Source organism: Dasypus novemcinctus, chromosome 2 (assembly GCF_030445035.2).
Source record: "Dasypus novemcinctus isolate mDasNov1 chromosome 2, mDasNov1.1.hap2, whole genome shotgun sequence".
Classification (NCBI taxonomy): domain Eukaryota; kingdom Metazoa; phylum Chordata; class Mammalia; order Cingulata; family Dasypodidae; genus Dasypus; species Dasypus novemcinctus.
The window spans coordinates 44391525-44414368 of NC_080674.1; the positions used below are offsets into that span (position 1 = coordinate 44391525).

Genomic DNA, 22844 nt, shown 5'->3' on the forward strand with positions numbered 1-22844 from the left:
GTCCACTATGACTAAGGCATAGCATGCTATTAAGAGAATGGCTGGGGATGATGCTGGGCAGGTAGGCAAGGGTTAGATCATCTGGTGCCCTCTTTCTGTGATCAATGATTACAACATTTACAATGACCAATGATCTATATCTTCACAGTCTTCCCTATTAAATTGTAAGTTATGAGCAAAGCTGGCTAGAGGCCATGGTTACTCATATCTGTGCCCCAGCATCCACAAGAATGTCTTGCACAGAGTAGGTGCTAAAGAAACGTTGAGTTTTAATCTTTTGATCCATTCCTATGCTCTCAAAGCTTTTACACTGAAATTACCAGAAAAGCAGGACTTGGGCATCTTGGTCAGTGATTACAGAAAAGAAATAGAAAGTTGAAGGGCAGGAAGTCAATCCATCTTCCCAGTAGTTGGCATTTTATGATTTTGGCAGATTCAGATAAATTGTTTGATCATTATTGTCAAGAGTCTGGAAGTTTGCATTCAGGGCCTATTTTCAATTTTGTATCTGGCTGAGGTCAAAATCAATTCTATGATTTGCAAAATGAGGATCAGATTAATCACCAGTCCTTACCTGGACACTCTGAGGGTTTATTTTAAATTCACATTAGAAAATCAGTACAGTGTTGCAGTGGGAGAGAAACCTTTTAAATCTTGGGTGGTGTTTTCCTTTCATTTTTGCTTTTCTTTTTTAGGTCAGTGCATTAGCAAATCTTTGGTTTGCAATGGCGATTCCGACTGTGAAGAAGATAGTGCTGATGAAGACAAGTGTGAGAACTTGGAAAGCAGACTTTCCTGTGACATTGATAAGCCTCCTCCAAACATAGAACTCACTGGAAATGGGTAAGGGTTGCTTTGCTTTTTCTTATAAAAGGGATTGGCTTAATGATTTGTCTTATTTATCCTGATGTTGGACTACTTATTCATGAAGAGAACGAAGAGATAAGAGATTGAGAAAAGGAACAGAGGAGAGAAAGGGGCGTTTTGTAATACTTGGGCTGAAAAGTGATTTCCCAACCCAACTGGAAACTTTCATTTCCAAGTAAAGTTGGAAAAATCCTGGGTTTGTCTTTTCATAAAGAATTCTGAGGAATGTTTAGGGGTCATCTAACCCAAGCCAGGGTTCCAGGCTTTAAAAGAATTGATATTAAAATGATAGTTAGATGTGATTTTTCTGTAATATTTAAAAATTTTTAAAAAGAGAAACAGGATAAAATTATTCTAAGAGTATACCATTCAGCATATCAAGAGGTAATTAGTTGAAATTCATTGTACTCTCTCAAGAGTCACGTTAATTGTGTTGGTTTTGTCTACGGATTCAGTTCAAAATCTGTTGTTGCCATAGATAGAAAAGGGCTGTGTGTTTCCCAAATAGGTTTTTAGGTTGAAAGGATGTGGGATTTTCCTAACTATTAGTATTAGCTATTATACCAAGCAGAGGAAGTTGGATAATATGTGATGTATATTAGGATGCTGTTCTGTTTATAGGAAGTCTCTCAAAGAGGTGCTTGATTGTAATGTATTTCAAGGATTTCTGGAGTTTGCTAATGATGACTTTTTTAGTAAGTGATATTTTTTCATTTTTAGCTGCCTTTTCTTCCTTTCTCTTTCATTTCTCTTTTTTCTTTCTTTTAATAGTTACAACGCACTCACTGGGCAGTTTAGGAACAGAGTTATCAACACTAAAAGTTTTGGTGGTCAATGCCGAAAGGTGTTTAGCGGGGATGAAAGAGATTTCTATAGACTGAGTGGAAATGTCCTCTCCTATACATTCCAGGTACTTAATTAAATTGATTTAATTTATTCCTTATTTGTGAATTGTTGTCAGAGATCATTATTTATATGATATTGATTTTTTGGAATTTGTTGAGAATTTACTTGTGGTCTAATATATGGTCAATTTTTGTCAATGTTCCATGTAAGCTTTAAAGAATATGTACACAGACAGGGCAATGATGTCAATTAGATGATACGTTTAACTTGTGCCAGTCGAACTAAAATATCTCCAGCTGCATTTTCAGTCCCAGGCCCTATGTGGGCCCAGGATCTTACTGTCTGCTCCTGTATGAATATAAAACTCAAGGCCTTGGCCATGATTGTTTATGGCCATGACTGGTATGGCCCTTAGGACTGCACAATGTCAGCTTACTTGAAAATGCTTTTACTTTAAAATCATAAAATAGTTTATATATACAAAAGAGTGTGGACAACACATGTACAGGTTAAACAAAACTAATAAAACAAACATCCATATATCCCATTGCCCATCTTAAGAGAAGACTGTCAGTGACTTTGAAGGCTCCTATGTGCCCCTCTTTGATCAAATCCCTCTCCCACCCCTCAGATAACCACTACCTTATGTTTTGTGTTAATTACTTCTTTGATTTTCTGTATAGGTTTATCCCATATGTCTTTATCCTAAACAAAGATTTGTGGTTTAGTTTTTCTTACAGTTTATATGATATGTTTCCTATGACTTTTTTTCACTAAAAATTATGGCATTGAGATTTTTCATGCCAGTACAGTAATATTTTTATTGCTGAATAGTGTACTATTGTTTAAATAGAATATACTTTACTTATCTATTTTACTATTAATTATTTCATGTGTGCTGTTCTCATTTTTGTCTTATGAAAATTGAGGAACATCCTTGTTCATGAGTCCCAGTACAAATGGGCTAGACTTTCTCCAGGCCATACAACTGGATCCCTTACTGCTTGTAGATCATGCATATGCTAAATTTTACTAGGTAAGGTTTCCAATGTGATTGTACCAATTTATACCCCCTCCAGCAGCATAGGCGAGTGGCCTCTGCTTCACACTCTTGCCAATACTGATATTGCCTGATTATTTAATTTTGCTTATGATCTCTGAGACTGTCCTTCCAGGATTCTACTTCCCAAATGCTGTTACTGTCATATACACCTAAAGATGAAACACATCTCATTCCTTGATTTCCACACAAAATGTATGCATGCAAAAGAGTTTTGGTTTTCGGGGCTTTCTCTTGGGATTTATAGGAAAGATAGAGGAGAGAATTTCTATTGTAGTGGCGCAAATAAATTCAAGCATTAACAGTTGGCATCCTCCATCTTAAAATGTTCTTTAACAGTTTCAACAAATTAAAGTTGCTGGCCTCATTCTGTTTCAGCCTCTTTCTTGTTCCCCTCTTCTAATATCCCCTCTACTCCTCTTTTCCTCCCTTCTTCTGAGTACTCCAAAAATTTTCTGTTAAGCTCTCTTTATCTACTATTCTCAAAGTTGTAAACCAAAGCTATTAGGGTATTCATAGAAAAAAAACTTTTATTTATCAAGATGATCCCTTTCCAGTCAGCAATTTTGATTATAAATAGCCAACTCACCATCCTTTAACTTACAATAGAATAAGTTACATTTAATAGATAGTTGGTTTTTTTTAAGAGGCACCAGGGATTGAACCCGTGACCTCGTACATGGGAAGCAGGTGCTCAGCCACTGAGCTACACCCACCCACTATCCCACTATGTCAAATAGTTTTTGAATCACAGAGATCAAAACTAAAATTTAGATGAAAAATAATTGTATCTACTAATTTTTCAATGTCTACTTTGGCGTCTGCCCTATTTAGGCAATTTATGCAAATTTAATCCTCACAACAGCCTCATAAGGTAAGTGATAGCTTATTCTTTTCTACATGTGGAAATTGAGGCTCATAGCTCGGCTGACTTGTTCCAAGCCACCAAATAACTAAATAGTGGAGTTTGGATCCAGGTTTGTCAGATTTCAAAGTCCTTTAGTTTTACATTATATTTCACTCTCTCATTTAGTTGTATTTAGTATTTTTTTCATCTGTAAATCCACATGGGAACAATAGGTACTATAATTCAACCTTTGGTCATAAAGGAGGATGTGAAGTAAACATATCCAGAGAATGGTTTCCTTCTACTTCTAGGAAGATGTGTTGCTAATTCTTTCATAATTATAAGGGGGTGGGATGGGAGTGGAGGGGGAAATTGCATGTATTTTTGTGGTCAAATTTAGAAAGTTACAGAGCAGAGAAAATAATAACACAGAGAATTTCTGACTTAGTTGGAAGGTAGACGTGCTGAAAGTCTGCAGCCTGTGAAGAAGAGGAATAATTTAATAACAGCATGATCTTGACATTCGTTTTCCTCAGTATGGCTTGGTTTTTGGATTGACATCTGGAATGACTTTTCAGTCACTGAATTGGAAGGAGTTTGTCAGAAGTAGAGGGAAATTATAGCCTGTTATGGAGTGAAGAATAGAGCAGTTTTGAGGATCCTGCCTGAGGGAAGTGAGGTGGAAGCGACAGGTGGGTGAGTCAGTCATGGAAGTGCTAAATCCCGATGTAGGTATCAGACAGTGAGCAGCCTGATGGTTCCAATGTATTGAGTTAGGGCTCACTGGGTATTCAGCTCTCTGAGGTGTTTGGTATTGTGTGAAAGGCAACGTTTGGCTTCTAGAAAATAAATTTTAGTGAATAAACAAAACTAGTATCAGTTAACCTCTCTCATAATCTCTATTTTGGTTATCACCATTGTGGTTTATCCAGCATTGTTTTGTTTTTGATAAGCCATTTACTTTGATGCAGTGCACATTCTCTGTTTACTCATACTTTTCATACAACAAGAAAGGTCTTTGTAACTTGAGCACATTCCTGCTCCATGGTTTCTTTGGAAAGGTGCATTCTGTTTAGTTCAGCATGGGAGACAGTGAATAACTGCTGTGTTTATTCTCAGCATGGGATGGGTTGCTGATGGGGATAAGTAAAGATCATGATGGAGAAAATAAATAACTTCTTGGATCCTTCTTTAGTTGGTCTTCAGTGTACTTCATTGTTCATTGTACTGTGCTTTTTTTGAAGAGAGATCCCAGATGCACATCAGATGAATAGCAAAAATATAATCTAAAGGAAATTTTAACTAATGGTAAATTACCTGAGCCTCTGCTTCCTCTGTTGGTAGAAGTACTGATGGTATCAATATCTACCTTGTTATCCAGCAATAATTTAGATAATGCTAAAAATAACTCACATCTATTAGGAGACTTCTGGGTACTAAGTAAAGTTCCAAGTGCTTTACATGGATTTTTTTTCCTGATAATAACTCCAAACAGTAGGTGCTGTCATCTTTATTTTACAGACAATGAAAACAAGGCAAAGAAATGCTAAATAATTTACCCACAATCCCAGAGGAACAGACTTGGCAAACCTGGAATTTGAACCCTAGCAGTCTGGCAACTAGCAACACACTATTCTTATAGGAGAGAGGGGGAGGGGAAGAGGAAAAGTGAGGGAGAGGGAGAGGTGGGAAAGAGAGGGAGGGAGAGAAAAGGAAAGGGAAGGAAAAGGATAGGGAGAGGGGGAGAGGGAAAGGGAGATAACTAGAGGGCTTAACTTACACAGGATGTGTATTCACTTCTTCATCACCATGCTTCCCATTGGATGTTTCCAACATTTATATTACTTGCCAGCCGTCTGTGGGCATTTCATTTACAACTGATCTAGAGTAAATAAAAGATGAATAAATGTCTTCTCCAAGAAGCATACCTTGAGTTAGAGCAGTCAATTCTCGGTTAGCCACATGTGACTAACTGCTATCTGTTTTAAAATTCTTTTGGGATGTCCTTTTCTTCTACCATCTAACATAAGAAAATAAATGATTTTATAACTTGATCAAGTCAAACAGAAGTAGAAATTAAATGTCATTAGAAATTAAATCTACTACTGGATCACACACACTCATACACACAAACATTTCAAAAAAAGTCTAAAAGATCTAATTGCTTCCTATAATATTTGCATCTGTGTTCCCTTCTATTAGATGACAAATTGAGAGCCAAATGATTTGTAGTTTTGTCAGCATCATTTTGTTAATTTGCTCATTTCAGTGTTAAATGCTACCATTATGGTAGCATCGTATGGAAGATGTCTATACAGAAATGTGTGTTGTAACCACTTGGTGTCTTAGCTTGCTAGGACTGCTATGACAAATACTACACACACACACACACACACACACACACACACATTGGCTTTACAATAGAAATTTCTTGTGTCGTGACTTCAGAGGCTAAAAGTCTAAAATCAGAGTGTTGGCAAGGCCATGCTTAATCCCCAAATTCTATAGCGTTCTTGTGTTGGCTTGCCATGCTCCTTGGGATTCCTTAGTTTGCATCTCTGCCTCCCTTACACATACTCTCTCTCTCCATGTGTCTGCTCTGCTGGTTTCCAGTGATTTCTAGCTTCTTCCTATGGCCTTTTCTTTATAAGGCCTCCAAAAATGCAGATTAAGGCCCACCCCGATTAAGTTGGGCCACATCTAAATAGCAATTTAGAAGATCCTTTTCACAAATGAGTCCATACCTTAACTGAGAAAACTTCTTTAAAAGGTCCTTTAACCACAGAACAGAGATTAAGATTAAGAACATGTCTTTCATTGGGGTACATAATTCAGTCTACTATGCTTGGGATTGTCCAGATTGATGGCATGTCTCTTTAACAAACTGTAATTGTAGAATGAATTCTATTCCTTATACTCATAAAGGCCTGACTTTGAGGAGAGTCACAGTTTTTATAAGTTGTCTTTTTGGGAAGATTGTATGAAGAAAATATCCAGGTTAAAGAATCCATGATAAAATACTTGGGTAAAATATCCAAAGACTTATTTTGGTCAAAAAAATTTTTTTTTCATTTTCTTTCCAGGTAAAAGTAAATAATGATTTTAATTATGAATTTTACAACAGCAGTTGGTCTTATGTAAAAAGTACATCAACACACCTTACATCATCTACTAGGAAAACATCCTTTTTTGGATCTTCATCATCTGATTCTTATAGTCATACTTTCAGTAACAAAGGACTCCATAAGGAAAAGGTTAGTATGTTGTATCAGTCAACTTTTTCATATATTATGTTTTTTAATTATTGCTAACTTTAAAAAAAATGTATTTACCAAAGGCTTCAGTTTTCATTTTTTAATTAGGGTAGTAGTATCATTTTTAAAAAAGGACAATATACTATATTTCTGTAAAAATATAGTCTTATCTTTTTATTTAATAATGTATTTATTTGTGCTTTTTTTCTCATAAAGTATTTATCATTTGAAAATTAAAAAAAAAACAACTTGCTACCTTTATTTAAATACTTATTTTAAGATTATTTGGAAGTTAAGGAAATTGATTTTCTTTTTCTAGGTGGGGAGAGCATAGCAAATTTGACCTTGGGGTTTTAGAGGTTGTGTATAAAATAAATTGATGTGGCATCACTCAGATATTCTTCCTACTTGAGACTTCAAAACATCCTTGGCTTAATTCCAGAAGGTGGTCCTAGAAAAGACATCATCATGCACCAAAAATCAAAATTCATATTGTCTGGGTTGATTAGTAGTGGCAGTTGGTGGAGACATCAGACAGGGGACTATTTTAATGCCTTTTTATCTTTCATCTAAAGTCTTTTTACTCTTTTCTCTTCCTGCAGAGCTATCAGTTACTGGTTATTCAGAATACTGTTGAAGTGGCTCAGTTCATCAATAATAATCCAGAATTTTTACAACTTGCTGAGCCGTTCTGGAAGGAACTCTCCCATCTTCCTTCTCTCTATGACTACAGTGCCTACCGAAGATTAATCGATCAGTATGGGACTCATTATGTGCAGTCTGGGTCCTTAGGAGGAGAGTACAAAGTTCTATTTTATTTGGACTCAGAAAAAATAAATCAAAATGGTAGAGTATTAAAAGATCATTATATAAAACCATTTAAGGGATTTTAGTGGAGAAAAAATCCACATGGTTAATTTAAATGTTAGAAGACTTTAGATTTGACAAATAGAGATTTAGATTGCAAAGAAATCCAAAATTGCAAGAACCGCTTATACCTTATTCAAAATCTGACATGCTTTAAGAAAAGTCGCTTACTCTTTTGAGGGTGTCCTGAAATGTGAGTTTAACCATTATCATTATTGTCTACCTCCAGAGAGTGTTGACTGGATTTTTAGAATATTTTTTAACCTTTCCCTTTCTCTAATTAAACAATATTCCTTAGTGAAACCTAAGTGAGGAATCTACTGATGTTCCAGAAGCCCAATATTTTTTTTTCAAGTATTTTATTTACCTCTATTCTTCACTGCTCAAATTCCTTTAAAAAATCTGCACATTTGCTCCAAATATTACAAGTTGCTTACTACCTAAAACTTGTAAAAAAAGAGCTGACATTTAATGGATCCCTTCCAGTGACAGGTGAGTTACATATTTTAGCAATCCTCATTACCATCACATGAGATGGTTGCTATAATCCCTGTCCAGCAAATTGAGGAATGGAGATGCTGTGCTATTAAGGGACTCATTTAAGATCATATACATTGTAAGAAGGGTATTTAAACCCAGGTCTAACTGGTTGAAATGTTAGCTTGGCTTATTTCTGCTGCTAGAATTGGCTAGTTTTTTATTAGAATCAGGGTTTGCGTTGAGTTCATCCTTTGTTGACTTTACTGTGAAGGGAGGGTCCTCAACATCTGCCCCAACGTTTTTTTTTGTTGTTTTTTTAAAAATATTTATTTATTTTTATTTATTTTTTATTTTTGTCCCAACATTGTAACATCCACTCCTTCTCTCCAAAGACTTTTGACTGGTTTTCTTGTGTTCAGAGCCAAATTTGCTCCTTCCTGCCTCTTTAGCTTATGCCCACACTTCCTTCTCCATTGCAAATCACATTTGTTTTCATGGTCTTCCCCTTTATTAATGACTCCCTTACAACCTTGGAAGAGAATAAGACTTTTTATGTGAGATTCAAAGATGTCTTGTAGACTTTCCTTGTGGGCAAGTTATAACATTTCTGTGTGTTTTCATTGGATTCTTTTTTTTTGGTACATTTCTACCAAGTAAGATTTCCCTAAGGTTTGAACTTTTCTAACCTCACCAGAACTGGAAATGAATGCACAAGCACGGGCTTCTGTAGCAAAGACAGAGGCAATGTTTCTTTGGAAAATCAGTCCAGCAAGGGGCTTCATCTTGATTCAGTTTCACTGCCTGTTTCCTGCCTCCCTCCTACCCCCATTAGCATTTGAAAGAAATTGGGAGGATTTTTATTTTTAATTTTCCAAGTTGGTAGAAGTATTTGCTAAGTAAACATATTATTCTTGAGTAGCTTCTTTTCTTTCTAAAAGTAGAATTCAAATATTTAAATGTAATCAAACCCCCTGAGAACTATGACCCCCCCAATTGTTCTTATATGAAGCAATATTAGGGTTCTTCTAATTATAGCTATTAAATAAAGCTATTTTTTATTCTCCTTTTTTTTCATGCATGGGCAAAACTCCATTTGATAATGAGTAGAAATTCTCACATTCTAAGGTTATGCATCATGGAAAAGAGATGGTAAAAACTGAAAAACTATAGAGGTTAAAGATGGAGTGTCTGGAGCAGTTGAAGTAAATTTTTAGGAATTAATTTCCATAGAAGCAGAACCCAGCTTTGGGCTCTCCAGTAGGTGTGCTGGAGGCCATTACACTCTGAATTAGTCAGGGTTCTCTAGGGAAATATCTCTCCAAGGTATGAAATTTTATAAAATTGTCTTCTGTGACTGTGGGTGTGCACAAGTCCAAATTCCATAGGGCATCTGCAAGTCAGGGTTTCCCATAAAGGTGCTCAATGAATTCCCCAGGAGACCCTGGCTGTCTGAAGAAGAGATAGGAATTCTCTCTCTGAATGCTGAAATCACTTCTCCTTTTAAGGCCTTCAACTGATTGGATGAGATATCACTCATTGCTGATGGAAATCTCAGTTGATTGTAGATGTAACCAGCCATCTATGCAATCAACTCACTGGTGATTAAAGTCCATGAAATGCCCTTGTATTACAATTAGCCCAGTGCTTGTTTGACCAAACAAAGGCCGCACCATTATCTGAAACATTAGCCTAACCATCACATGCTTCTACTTGTATCTATTTCAGAATTGATATTTGCTGGGTGGGTATAAGATAACAGGTTTTGAAGTGTTCATATCCATTTACTCTTGATTAGATAGCCACAGTAGCAGGAAACAATCTTTTATCCCTACTCCCACAACTGTCCCCCTCTCAAATGACATCTTCAGTGAATGTAGAAATTAAGCTCATGCCTTTCAAATTTTTTCCAGGTTTTGATTCAGAAGCTAGGGAGAAATGTACTTCCAAAGCTTTCGATTTTATATTTAAATCATCAAAGCACAAGTGCCAAGAAGCCAAACAGGCCTTAAAAGCTGCTTCAGGTAAATGAGAAGGGGGGCAATTTGCATTTTTAATCTCTATCTCTGTCTCTTGTCATTATTTCTTGGTCTCCAAGGGCTTTTGAAAGCTTTAGCAGGTGTACTACTCTGTATGTGTTTCCCATCTAGGTGGTTATTTTTACCTCTGATCTCTCTTTCATCAGCCCTAGCAGTGAGACATCATACTGAATAGAGATGTTACTGGGTATCTCCTGTGTACTGTAAATATGGTCTCCGTAAACACTCCCCTACTTTCCCCTGATGGTTGGCAAATAAGATTAGCAAAATGACAAGGTCAGTATATGGTTCAGTTCCATTTTGTGATATGGATACTCAGTGAAGTAAAAGGCTTTGGATCATGCTGTTGATGGTGGTAGTGATGGAGAGGGTTGGAAAGATCAAGAGGTAGTCACTGAGAGATTAAAAGAGAAACTAAAGGGATAAACTGATCTAGTCTGTGAAAGATCTGAGATGTCAAGTGTAGTGGTTTGAAGCTGTATGCACCCCAGAAAAACATGCTCTTAAATTTAATCCATTCCAGTGGATGTGAACCCATTGTAAATAGATGTTTTTGGTAAAGTTACTTCGGTTAAGGTGTGTGTGGCTCAGACCAAACAAGATAGGTCTTAATCCTATTACTGGAGTCATTTATAAGTAGAATGAATTCAGACACGCATGAGAGAAAGCCACAGGAAGCAAGAAACTGCAGTGGAACCCAGAAGAGAAGGAAGAGACCAGGATATGCCACCACGTACCAAGCCTTGTGATGGAGGAAACAAGGATGGCTGCAGCCAGCCCCAGGATGCACAATCTTCAGGGAGAAAGCACTGCTTTGATAACACCTTAATCCGCACATTTTCCCAGCCTCAAAACCGTGAGCCAAAAAATTCCCATTTTTAAAGCCGAACCATTGAATGGTATTTGCTTAAGCTGCTGAGTAAACTAAAACACCTTGGTAAGAAGTTTGGTTTCATTCTGATGGCTATAAGTTGCCATTAAAAAGATTTTATGTGGAAAGTGATTAGATGAAAGAATGCAAAGGGCAAGATGTAGAGAAAGAACAGGGACTGAGAAGGAATAATCTGAGAGAGTAAGAACCAGAGGAGATCAGTGATTTAGAAAGCAAAGGAGGGGGAGTTAACAGAGTGAAATGCTAAGAGGTCAAGTAAAATAGGAACTGAAAAAATGTATATTAAATTGGGTGAATAAGAACTAATTAATTTCCTTAAAGGAAGTGATTCTATATTGTGATTGGGATAGAAACAAGAATGCAGTGCCTTGAGTGAGATCATGAATTGATCAGTATTATAACTAAAATTTTCCTGGAGTGAAGGTTAAGACTGACCCAGTGCTAAAGTTCTCAATGAATAAGCAGGGATTCTTGAGATATCGATAGATGACCACAAAAAGGAGGAAGACAGAGCAGTAAAACCAAGTTTATTAAAGTTATTTACTTGTTCGCTTTCTTCATTCATCAGTTATTTATGGAGCCACATCCAGTGTTCTAGGTGCTGGGGAGATAGCAGTGAATATGAGAAAAAGTGCCTGTCTTCATGGAGCTGACATGACAAAGGACAAGTTTTTGAACAAGTTGGAAAACTAATGATCTGGAAATAGAAACGGGGTGAAAGCATTGGAGAAATGTTGACATTAGTCATCAGCTGAGCTGGCTGTTGGAAAGAGCCCACTTATTTTATTTTGTATTTAATGAACATATAGCACATACAATGTACCAGGCACAATTTTAAGTGATTTACAGAAATTAGCCAATATACTTCTCCTGCCTAAGAGTAAGGTACTAAACAGTATTCTTACTTTATACACAGGGACAATGAAGCACAGAGAGGTAGTCTAAGATCATAGTTAATAAAGACTCTGTCACAAGATTCAAATGCTGGAAATTTGGCCTCATAATCTGGCCTCTTCACTGTTGCACCAGGCTGTCTTTCAGAGGCAAAAAGCGTCAGAAGGACTCATGGGTCTGTGACAGGAGCGAAAGTGCAAACATAATATGGTTTAAGAATAAATATAAAACAGATTTCTTAGAGTCTGTAATTCTTAAACAGGCATGAGGGTTAAGGAAGCAATTCTCAAACTTTACTATGTGTAAGGATTACCTGGGGCAGTCCACTAAAATGCTGATTCTAAGGCTTAGTCTCTTAGGCTTCTGATTCAGTAGGGCTGGTTGGTGCTCAGAAATCTGCAATTACTCCAGGTAGTTCTACTTCTGTAGTTCAAGGATTAGCTGCTGTGATACATTGCACTGAGGGTAAATATTTTCCTATTAAAGAAACACAGTTAGCAATGAAGATGAGAAAGCACTTAGCAATTTTTTAGAAAACAGGTTTTAGCCATTTTTGGTTATGAAAGTAAAATGCTCATTTTATGAAATTGGCAAAGTTAGAATGTTACAAGAAAGAAAATGAATATCACCCAAAATCCAATCTGCCAAATTAGGAAGTTTTAGTCATTACCAATGTAGAAATCAGTTTAAAATGGAGATAAAAATATTTCTGAAATTATGAGGCACTTGCATGGAATAATAAGATTTAATTAGCATTCAAATATCTCAGAAAAAATTTTTAAGTGTTGATGTATGCCTATACATACAGTTTTTGTTTTAATATTGAGTATGTACTAGCCCCCCTTTTTACCAAGATATAATTACTAAGAGTATAATTACCCCTTTTAGTGCACAGTTCTGTTCATTTTGATAAAGAAGACAATCATGTAACACCACCACATTCAAAATATAGAATATTTAGAATACCCTCTCAAATGCCCTTGTTCTCCTTTGTAGTCAACCCCTCCTCCCATATCCCCTTTCACGAGTACCAGTAAGTTTTCTGTTCCTATCATTTTTATCTTTGTCAAGTCAACTGAATGAAACCATGTAATGTGTAGCCTTTTGAGTCTTTTATTATGATGCATTTACGATTCATGCCTGTTGTTATGTGTATGTGTATTTCCTTCCTTTGTTATTGCTTAGTATTAAATTGTAGGGATGAGCCACAAGTTTTTAAAAAATTTTTAAATGTTTTTATCCATTTACAACTTGAAGGAAATTTGGGTTGTTGTGTTGTTTTTTTTTTTTAAAGATTTATTTATTTCGCTCCCCTTCCCCCCCCCACCTTGGTTGTCTGTTCTCTGTGTCTATTTGCTGCATGTTCTTTGTCCGCTTCTGTTGTTGTGAGCGGCACAGGAATCTGTGTTTCTTTTTGTTGCGTCATCTTGTTGTGTTAGCTCTCCGTGTGTGCAGCGCCATTCCTGGGCAGGCTGAAATTTCTTTCATGCTGGGCGGCTCTCCTTACGGGGCTCACTCCTTGCTCATGGGGCTCTCCTACGCGGAACGCCCCTGCGTGGCAGGGCACTCCTTTGCACGCATCAGCACTGCGCATGGGACAGTTCTACACAGGTGAAGGAGGCCCGGGGTTTGAACCGCGGACCTCCTGTGTGGTAGACGGACGCCCTAACCACTGGGCCAAGTCCGCCGCCGGGTTGTTCTGTTTTTGATGATTATAAGGAAAGCCACTAAAAGCATTTGTGTGCATGTAAGTTTTACTTTCCCTTGGTAAATCCATAGGACTTGAATTGTTGGGTCATATGGTACATATGTGTTTAACTGTTTCAGTTTGCTAAGCTACTCAAGCAGATAACATGAAATGCATTGGCTTTAACAATGGGAATTCATTAACTTACAAGCCTATAATTTTAAGGCTGAGAAAAATGCCTAAATCAAGGCATCATCAGGTGATGCTTTCTTCTTGAAGACCAGCTGCTGGTGATCCTTTGCTCCTTTGTCACATGGCAAGGCACATGGATGGTAGTGTCTGCTGGTCTCTCCCTTTTCTTCCAGGTTTCATTGCTTTCAGCTTCTTGCTTTCATGGCTTTCTTTCTCTTTGGCTGAATTTCATTCTTTTATAAAGGACTCCAGTAAAAGGATTAAGACCCACCATGAATAAGGTGGGTCACATCTTAAGTTAAGATCTTACTCATGAAAAGATTCTACTTACAATGGTCCACATCCACAGGAATGGATTAACTTTAAGAACATACTCAACTGAGGTTCACATAAGCTCCAAACCATCACACTAACTATATAAGAACCCTCCACATTTTATTGAAATGTGGTTGTAATATTCTGCAATCCCACCCTCTGTGTATGAGATTTACAGCTGCTCCATATTCTTGCTACAACTTGACATTGGTTCTTTTCATTTATTTATTTTAATTTCTCCACTTTAATAGATATGTAGTGGTAATAGATATGTAATGGTATCTCACTGAATTTTAAATTGCATTTCCCTAAGACTACTGCTGTTAACCATTTTTTTCATGTGTTTATTTGCTATCTCTATATCTTACTTGAAGAAGTGAAGAAGAAATCCAATTTATTTTTTTAATGGCTCATTCTTTTGTTGTTGAGACCTAACAGTTTTTTGCTTACTGTTATTCCAGTTGCAGTGAATTATTTTTCTCCCAACATTTTATTATGAAATATTTAAACCTATCAAAAAATGAAAGAACATAATAAATACCCATATTCTATATACATTTATTATTTTGATATTTTACTATATATGACTATATAATATTTATAATATTGCCTGATTATTTAGCATTATGCAAATGTCATATATTTATATATTTGTAATATTTGTTGAACCATTTAAAAATAAGTTTCAGACATCATGACCTTTCGTTCCTAAATATATGCATGTATCTTCTAAGAAGTACATTCTCCTGTATAACACGATACTCTTATTTCATCTAATAACATTAAAATAATTCTCTAGTGTTAGATTATGATAATTATATAGTGTTAGATTAGTACTTAATGGACTTCTTACTTTTATGTTCTCATTTTCATTTCACTTATGCATCCTGACTTATTTCATTTGGTTTCTTCTTGTACAGGAACCCAGGACAACACATTGCGAGGAGATCCACATGTCAGAGGGGGAAGTTCAGGGCAGGTTGCTGGCCTTAGTTTCCTAGAGCTGGACAATCCTGCTGGAAACCAAAGGCGATATTCTTCCTGGGCACAATCTGTGACTAGTCTTCCCCAAGTCATAAAGCAAAAGGTACATGATGTGCTGTTTGAAGCAGCAGAAACAGTCTTGTTTATTTGCATTGGGAAAATGAAATTAAATCAAGGTCGTTAAACAGAGACTGCTCTGATTAGCACTTTCTGTATCCCAATTAGGTTTTTTATAATAAAATGCATGCATACATAATAATGAGAAACAGTAAGTGCATTATCTGGTATGTTCACATTTTAATTTTAAAGGGTAAATGCCTTGTAAATCCCAAGAGAAATTAATGACAAATATTGCATTTAAATTTTTTAACCTAAATTTGAGTATATTTTCCTTTTGTCCCAAATTCAGAGGAGTTTGTTTGTATATTCTTGCAAATTGAAGACAATTAGGCTTGTCACTGATGCAGCTGTCAGGTCACCTTTCTTCCTCTGGTCATGGCTCCCAGCTCCCAGGCCTAAATTAAGATGGCTCTAATTTGACTGGCAGAATTGTAGGCAGCCAGTTCTACAACATAACATATGTGATCCTACAAATCACTGAGTGGTGCAAAATCGCACAACAAAAGCTCAGGGGTTAAGGGAAAAATAGAGAGGAAGGGGTATGCATTAGTCAGCCAAAGGGGTGCTGATGCAAAATACCAAAAATTGTTTGGTTTTTATAAAGGGTATTTATTTGGGGTAGGAGCTTACAGATACCAGGCCGTACAGCATAAGTTACTTCCCTCACCAAAGTCTATTTTCACGTGTTGGAGCACGATGGCTGCCGACGGCAGCGAGGGTTTAGGCTTCCTGGGTTCCTCCCTTCTAGGGTCTTGCTTCTCTCTGGGTTCAAGGCTCCTTTCTTCCCAGGGCTTACTTCTTTCTGGGTTCAGGTTCCTCTCTTCCTGGGGCTGGCTTTTCTTTCCTCTGTGAGCTTACTTCCCAGGCTCCAGCTTAAGGCTTCAGCATCAAGCTCCAACATCAAAATCCCAACATCGAAAACCCTTAACTCTGTCCTTTGCCATGCCTTTTATCTGTGAGTCCCCACCTCACCAAAGGGTGGGGACTCAACGTCCTACTGGCACAAGAGGTTTACATAATTACTTAATCAAGTAAACCTATGAATCCAATATAATCTAATATGCTCAGAGGAAAAGATTCAGTTTACAAACATAATCCAATATTTCTTTATGGAATTCATCAATAATATCAAACTACTACAGGACACAACACTCAAAAAAACTTCTCCTATAACACTCATTAAAACAACAGCAGAAAGATAGGCACCAATAAAAACAGTAGCACTAGATTTACTCAAATTGTTAAGAAATTCATACCTATTGCAATTAATGAGGCATGTTACCTTGAAGAACATCAAACTTGCTTGGAGACATAAGCAATGGAAGGGTGACAGCTTGTGAGTTATTGGGAAGTGATGGAAAGGAGGAAACTGCAAGCAGAGGGACAGTGGTAAAACCAGATGTGGCTGGGTGTGGTTTATCACACATGCGGTGAACTGCGGTCACCTAGCTGTGTGCGCATGTGCATTTTATGTGTTACTATGAGTTCCAGTTCTGTGGGGTACAGTTTTCCTCGTTCATCTGGCGCTTCTTGTGGATGAAATTGTACCTGAGCAAATGAATCCATCACGATGGATCTTTGCATTTTCAAAACAAGCAGTATAGCAGAACTGATGGTTGTGATCTATTCCTTGCCTTGGAAGTCAAGTCAAGTCCCAGGCAAAGCTTGACTTTCAGAGGTATAGAGACTTGGATACATTTTGTAAGCTAACAGCTCTTCAAATACCCTCCTAACCCAACACTGCTCCCACTTGCCTCCAAATAAGGGTGTGGATGGGAGGGGAATTTTCCCTGGGAAGACTTATGTTCAAGTTTTATTGTTAATATTCAAAATGGCCTATTTCCATTGTCTGCCTTCTATACAAACCCTTAAAAATCCTAAATTGATTAGGCCAAAGCAGACATTCTTTACCATTTTCCACTAAGCATTTTTCCACACGGGACTCTCACTATATCTGTGCTAACTTATTAGCTGGTCAGGAAAGGGAGAGAGAAAGAAAGCAAAGCAATCCTGTTCAGAAGCGGTTGGGCAGGCATGGGGAAAAGGGACTGGCTCTCTGACACGTGCAGCGTAAGTGGCAGCCAGCTTGTACCCACTCTTTCTTGAGCACGTCTCCTCCCCTTTCTGTGTTCAGTGAATCATAGCCTGAAATTGGCCATCGTGAAAGGAGTTACACTGAAGAAATTGGCAAATATTCCAGATCAGTGCCTCTTTGTTCTCCAGAGAACAGGTCATTAAACCTTTACCATATCCAACACAGATCACTGACATCTACCAGTTTTTAAATTTGTCCAGGAGTAGGCAGTCCATGGTTTCCACTAGAGAAACATTATGTCTCTGAGTTATAAACTTTCTTCTTAAGATTAATGACACTTAAATTTAACTTAGGTGTATTTTTTTTTTTTTGTCCTCTACAGTAGTGGAAATGTGTTGTCCTCAAAATAATCTTTAACTAACTGCAAAATGAATGTGCTTTTTTGTTTTCAGCTTTATGGAAGCACATATATACAAAAATTTGTTTTTAAAACTACCATAGGGCCTGGCAATCCCAGTTCTAGGTATATACCCCAAAGAATTGAAAACAGGGACTCAGATATATATTTGTACAAGAATGTTTATAACATCTTTATTTACAGTAGCCAAAATGTGGAAGCAACCCAAATATTCATCAGCAGATTAATGGATAAACAAAATGTGGTATATAAATACAACGGAATATTACTCAGTGTTAAAAAGGAATGAAGTTCTGATACATGCCACGACATGGATTAGCCTTAAAGACATCATGTTGAGCTAAAGAAGTCAGCTGCAAAGATACACATATTGTATGATTCCATGTATATGATACTGCTTAGAAAATGCAAACTTTTAGGGACAGAAAGTACAGGTTATCAGGGACCAAAGGGGGATGATGGTAGATAAGTAGTATACACATAATGGGGTGGAAGGTTTCTGTTTCGGGTGATGAGAAAGATCTGGTAATGGATGGTAGTGAAAATAGCACAATATTGTGAATGTAATTAATCCCACTGAATGGTATGTTTGGGAGTAGTTGAGATGGGACACTTTATGATATATAGGTGTTTCCACAATTTAAAGCAACTAAAGAGACCGTGACAATTAAATGTCATACATGATCCTGGACTGGATCTAGTAATGGAGAAGAAAAGGCTCAAAAGGACATATTGGAACATATGAAAAAATTGGAATATCAACTCTAAGCATTATATTAGTGTTAAATTTCTTCAACTCCATAACTGCACTTAAGGGTTCCATAAGTGAATATGCTTGCTATTAGGAAATGTACATGGCAGTATTTTTGTATTCAAGGAGTGTGGTATATGCAATCTACTCCCAAATCTTTAGAAAGTAGATGCACAGAGATAGAGAGATAGATGGTAGATGGATTCAGAATGATATGGCAAATGAGGCAAAGTACTAAAATTGGTGGATCTGGGTATCTGGGTAAGGGTATGTTGGAATTCTTTGTATGGGTTTTGTATTATTTTTGCAATTGTTCTGTGAGTCCAAAATAATAAAAACACTAATCTTCCCCTAACTGGTCCTAATTTTCCCTAAGTTTGCATTGATTTTGGTGCAACAAAAGATAATTGTTCTTTTTTTAATTTGGTCAAGAAACAATCAGAATTACCATTAGGAGTAGCCCTTGATTTGGTTTTTATGAGGATTGATACTAAATGCCAAAGGAAAATAGTCTCCTCTAAAGCACTGACTACAATGTCTTTATCTTTATAGCTGACACCTTTGTACGACCTGGTAAAGGAAGTGCCCTGTGCCTCCGTGAAAAGACTATACCTGAAACGGGCTCTTGAGGAATATCTGGATGAATTTGACCCCTGCCATTGCCAGCCTTGTCAAAATGGTGGCATGGCCACTGTCGAGGGGACCCAGTGTCAGTGCCATTGCAAACCATACACGTTTGGTGTGGCGTGTGAGCAAGGAGTCCTTGTAGGGAATCAGGCAGGTCAGTGCGCTGAATAGAAAAAAGAATTACCCTTTTTCTCTGGTCCCTGGGATCATGCATTTTTTTGCATGAGGTGGAAGTTTCATCAGGCATTTGAATTTAGTGTCTGTCTCTCCTCCCCACCTCTAGATTACAGCTACTGTGGTCAAGGTCCTTTGCTGTCTCTCCATTTTCCCATTGGAATTAACATCCTCACTGTGCCCTGCATTCTCCATTCTCCACTAGAATTGAATTATCCCTATAATACCTTCCATCCTTCCACAGTCATCAAGTCCATGTCCAAATAGGTCTATGGAGCTTGTGTTTGTACTGTTTAACCTTTCTGATGGTAAGCTCTTCAAAATACCTCTGTTTCTGTTTTGCATTATGTACAATCAATCAGTGATTCACAAATACTAATGGAGCATCTGCAGTATTCTCAATAGTGTGCTTGGTGCTTCAAGCACTTATTATAGGGCTATGTGGAGTTGACTTTATGAGTAGACAAAGTATCATTACAATTTATATAACTCTGTTTTTATATTTATTTATATGTCTCTCTCTCTCTCTACTATAAAGTTCATTCCTTACATTAGGGCTGTTTGACTCTCTCTCTCTTTTTTAAATTCCCAGAGTCTGACATAGGGCTTAATTTATAGAAGCCACTAACTAAATGTTTGATAGATGAGTAAGTACATGATGAAATTATGGTGACTTAGAGGCAGCATCAGGAAGGCATCCTTGCTACCAAATATCTCCCCAAGTGATCTGTTCTGATAAATTGAAATTCCATCAATATGATTCATTCCTTTGCTTCTTAGATTTCTAGTTATCTGTTTAAATGAAAGCATCCCGTGCTAGAAAGGACTAGGATAGCAATTACAAGATATTAAGTCAATATTACTCAACTCCCACCATTTCCATTAATATACTTGGGATTACTTTATTAAACCAACTTATAATTATGAAAACATAAGGAAGGCCATGGGAAAATATTGGGCAAATTAGTTTAGGTCTGGTGTGTGTGATATTGAGTGGGGGCAAAAGAGGGCCGTGGGTCACATAGGGAGAGATCGTTAAGGAGCAGTAAATACACCTATCTATTTTTTTTTCTTTTTTTTTTTTATTGACTTTGTAATAATATTACATTAAAAATATATATGTGAGGTCCCATTCAACCCCACCCCCCCACCCCCCCCTCTCCCCCCCCCAACAACACTCGTTCCCATCATCATGACACATCCATTGGATTTGGTAAGTACATCTTTGGGCACCTCTGCACCTCATAGACAATGGTTCACATCATGGCCCATACTCTCCTCCATTCCATCCAGTGGGCCCTGTGAGGATTTACAATGTCCGGATACACCTATCTATTTTTAGGATACAATGCTTTGGGGGAAGGCTTGTTAGATCATTTTCTAACTAGGAAAGCAAGACTCTTAGATTGGGGTGCAAGTTCTCTCTTACCTCCTCCAAGGGATAAGATAGGAGAAAATACTAGAACTGAGTGTTGCATAAGCCCCTCCAGTGAAAGGTGGCTAGCAAAGCCCCTGTAGACTGGAAAAGGATGCTGGAAGGAGGTAAAAAGAAATGGCTTGAAAAGGATTTCTCCTACTTATGCATTTCTTCATCTTGTAATGCACCAGCCCTGGGGTCAGCAGCTTGGGCACACCAGGTAGGTTATGCTCTGTTCATACTCAGTCACTCCTTGAATAACAGGACTTTACTTGCCTTATTGAAAGACTTGGAATGATGCAAAGAATCTGACCTCAGCTAGAAGTCCAGGTTACAGTCTGGGATGTGCCTCTTTCCAGCCACTGTGACTGTGGGCACGGCATTTAACTACTTACTCTGTCTTTGTTTTCTCATCTCTTTTTAAAAAATTATTAGTATTTTTTATTAGAGCAGTTGTAGGTTTACCAAAAAATTATGCAGATAGTACAGAGTTCTATGTACCCCCACCCAGTTTTCCCTATCATTAACATTTTTGCATTAGTGTGCTACCTTTGTTATAATTGATAAAACAATATTGTTATATTAATATGATTAACTACAGCCCATAGTTTACATTAGTGTTCACTCTTTATCTTGTATAATTCTCTGGGTTTTCCCACTTAAACCACTTTCGATTACACAATTCAGTGGTGGTAATTATTTTCATGATATTGTGCCACCATTATTACCACTATCCATTATCAAAACATTTCCATCAAGCCAAATAGAAACTTTGCACAATTTAAACATGGACTCCCCTTTCTCCACCCCTATCTGCCCCCTGGTAACCTGTATTCTAGTTTCTGATGTTATGAATTTGTATATTCTAATTATTTCATATAAATGAAATCATATGATATTTTTCCTTGATCTCTTAAATGGAGATAACAGGCCTCCTCCTGCCCATCTCAATTTATAGTTGTGAGTAATAAATAATGATACAAAGCATGCAAAAGTGCTTTGAAGCAGTTGTAAAATAATAGGTAGATTTAAGCTATTATGATTGCTAGAAAGGTGCTAACACAGTTTAATATGGACATCCCTACTCGGTGTATGGAGACATTCTGGCCATTCTAGAAAACCACAGTGAACAGAGTAAACCTAATATGACCCAGAATCCTCTGCTCCTCCAATAAACACATTAGCAGGAAGTATCCAACTAAGCTCCAAAATCCTCTCCAAGTACTTACTGCAAAACATCCCTCTTATCTTACAGGAGGGGTCGATGGAGGTTGGAGTTGCTGGTCGGCTTGGGGTCCCTGTGTTCAAGGAAAGAAAACAAGGAACCGACAATGCAATAACCCACCTCCCAGCAGGGGTGGGAAATCCTGTATTGGTGAAACATCAGAAAGCAGGCAATGCGAAGATGAGGAGCTGGAGCATTTTCGGTAATGAAGACCAGACCTCCTGGAAGTTAATAGATCAAATGCCTCACGCAGGAAACAAGGAACACATGACTGCTGCCATGGAAAGATTTAAAAGTGAAATAGCAGTTTTTAACTGTGACTGCTTTTCCCCTTAGCATTGGGTCAGCTGCCTCCTGCCTTGTACTTTTGTGCTTCCAACTTTCCTTACACACATGTTACAAAAGGCTGGGTCACTGGGAGGCAGTCCAGCTGAGTGCCTTAGAGCAGTAACTTGGGCATAAGACGGATCTGCCACCTACTTACTTGCTGTAAGACCTTGGGCAAATTGTTGGCTATATCTCTAAAATGAGGATAGTAATATTAGGAAAAAAAAAACACACGCAATGACATGCTGTCAGGATTTAAAGAGGTTAAATGTGTAAAGTGATTAGTACAGTGCTTGACACATTGCAAGTATTCAACGTCAGCTATTTTCAGATATGCCTCTCTCTTCCCTTCTTTCCTTCTCTTCCCTCCCTCCCTCCTTTCCCTTCTTCCTGTCTTCTCTTCCTCCTCCTCCTCTTCCACCTCCACCTCCTCCTTCTTTATCAAGCAAATACCCAGACATTTGAGGTGGATATCTCAACTGATTAGCTCAGTAGTCTGGCAAATCTTACAAAAGCAATATTAAAAAAG

At 37.4% G+C, this 22844-nt stretch overlaps 1 protein-coding gene across 1 annotated transcript in view; it reads left to right on the plus strand.

Moving 5' to 3' along the window:
• The window catches only part of C7 (complement C7), a 56554-nt gene that overhangs the window by 11638 nt on the left and 22072 nt on the right, over positions 1–22844 (plus strand). Inside the window, exons 5-12 of the mRNA XM_004448208.5 lie at positions 696–843; positions 1639–1777; positions 6704–6874; positions 7477–7720; positions 10132–10242; positions 15158–15324; positions 19098–19326; positions 22019–22190. Of these exons, the coding sequence (XP_004448265.1) occupies positions 696–843; positions 1639–1777; positions 6704–6874; positions 7477–7720; positions 10132–10242; positions 15158–15324; positions 19098–19326; positions 22019–22190 (1381 nt within the window). The remainder of the gene's footprint in view (positions 1–695; positions 844–1638; positions 1778–6703; positions 6875–7476; positions 7721–10131; positions 10243–15157; positions 15325–19097; positions 19327–22018; positions 22191–22844) is intronic.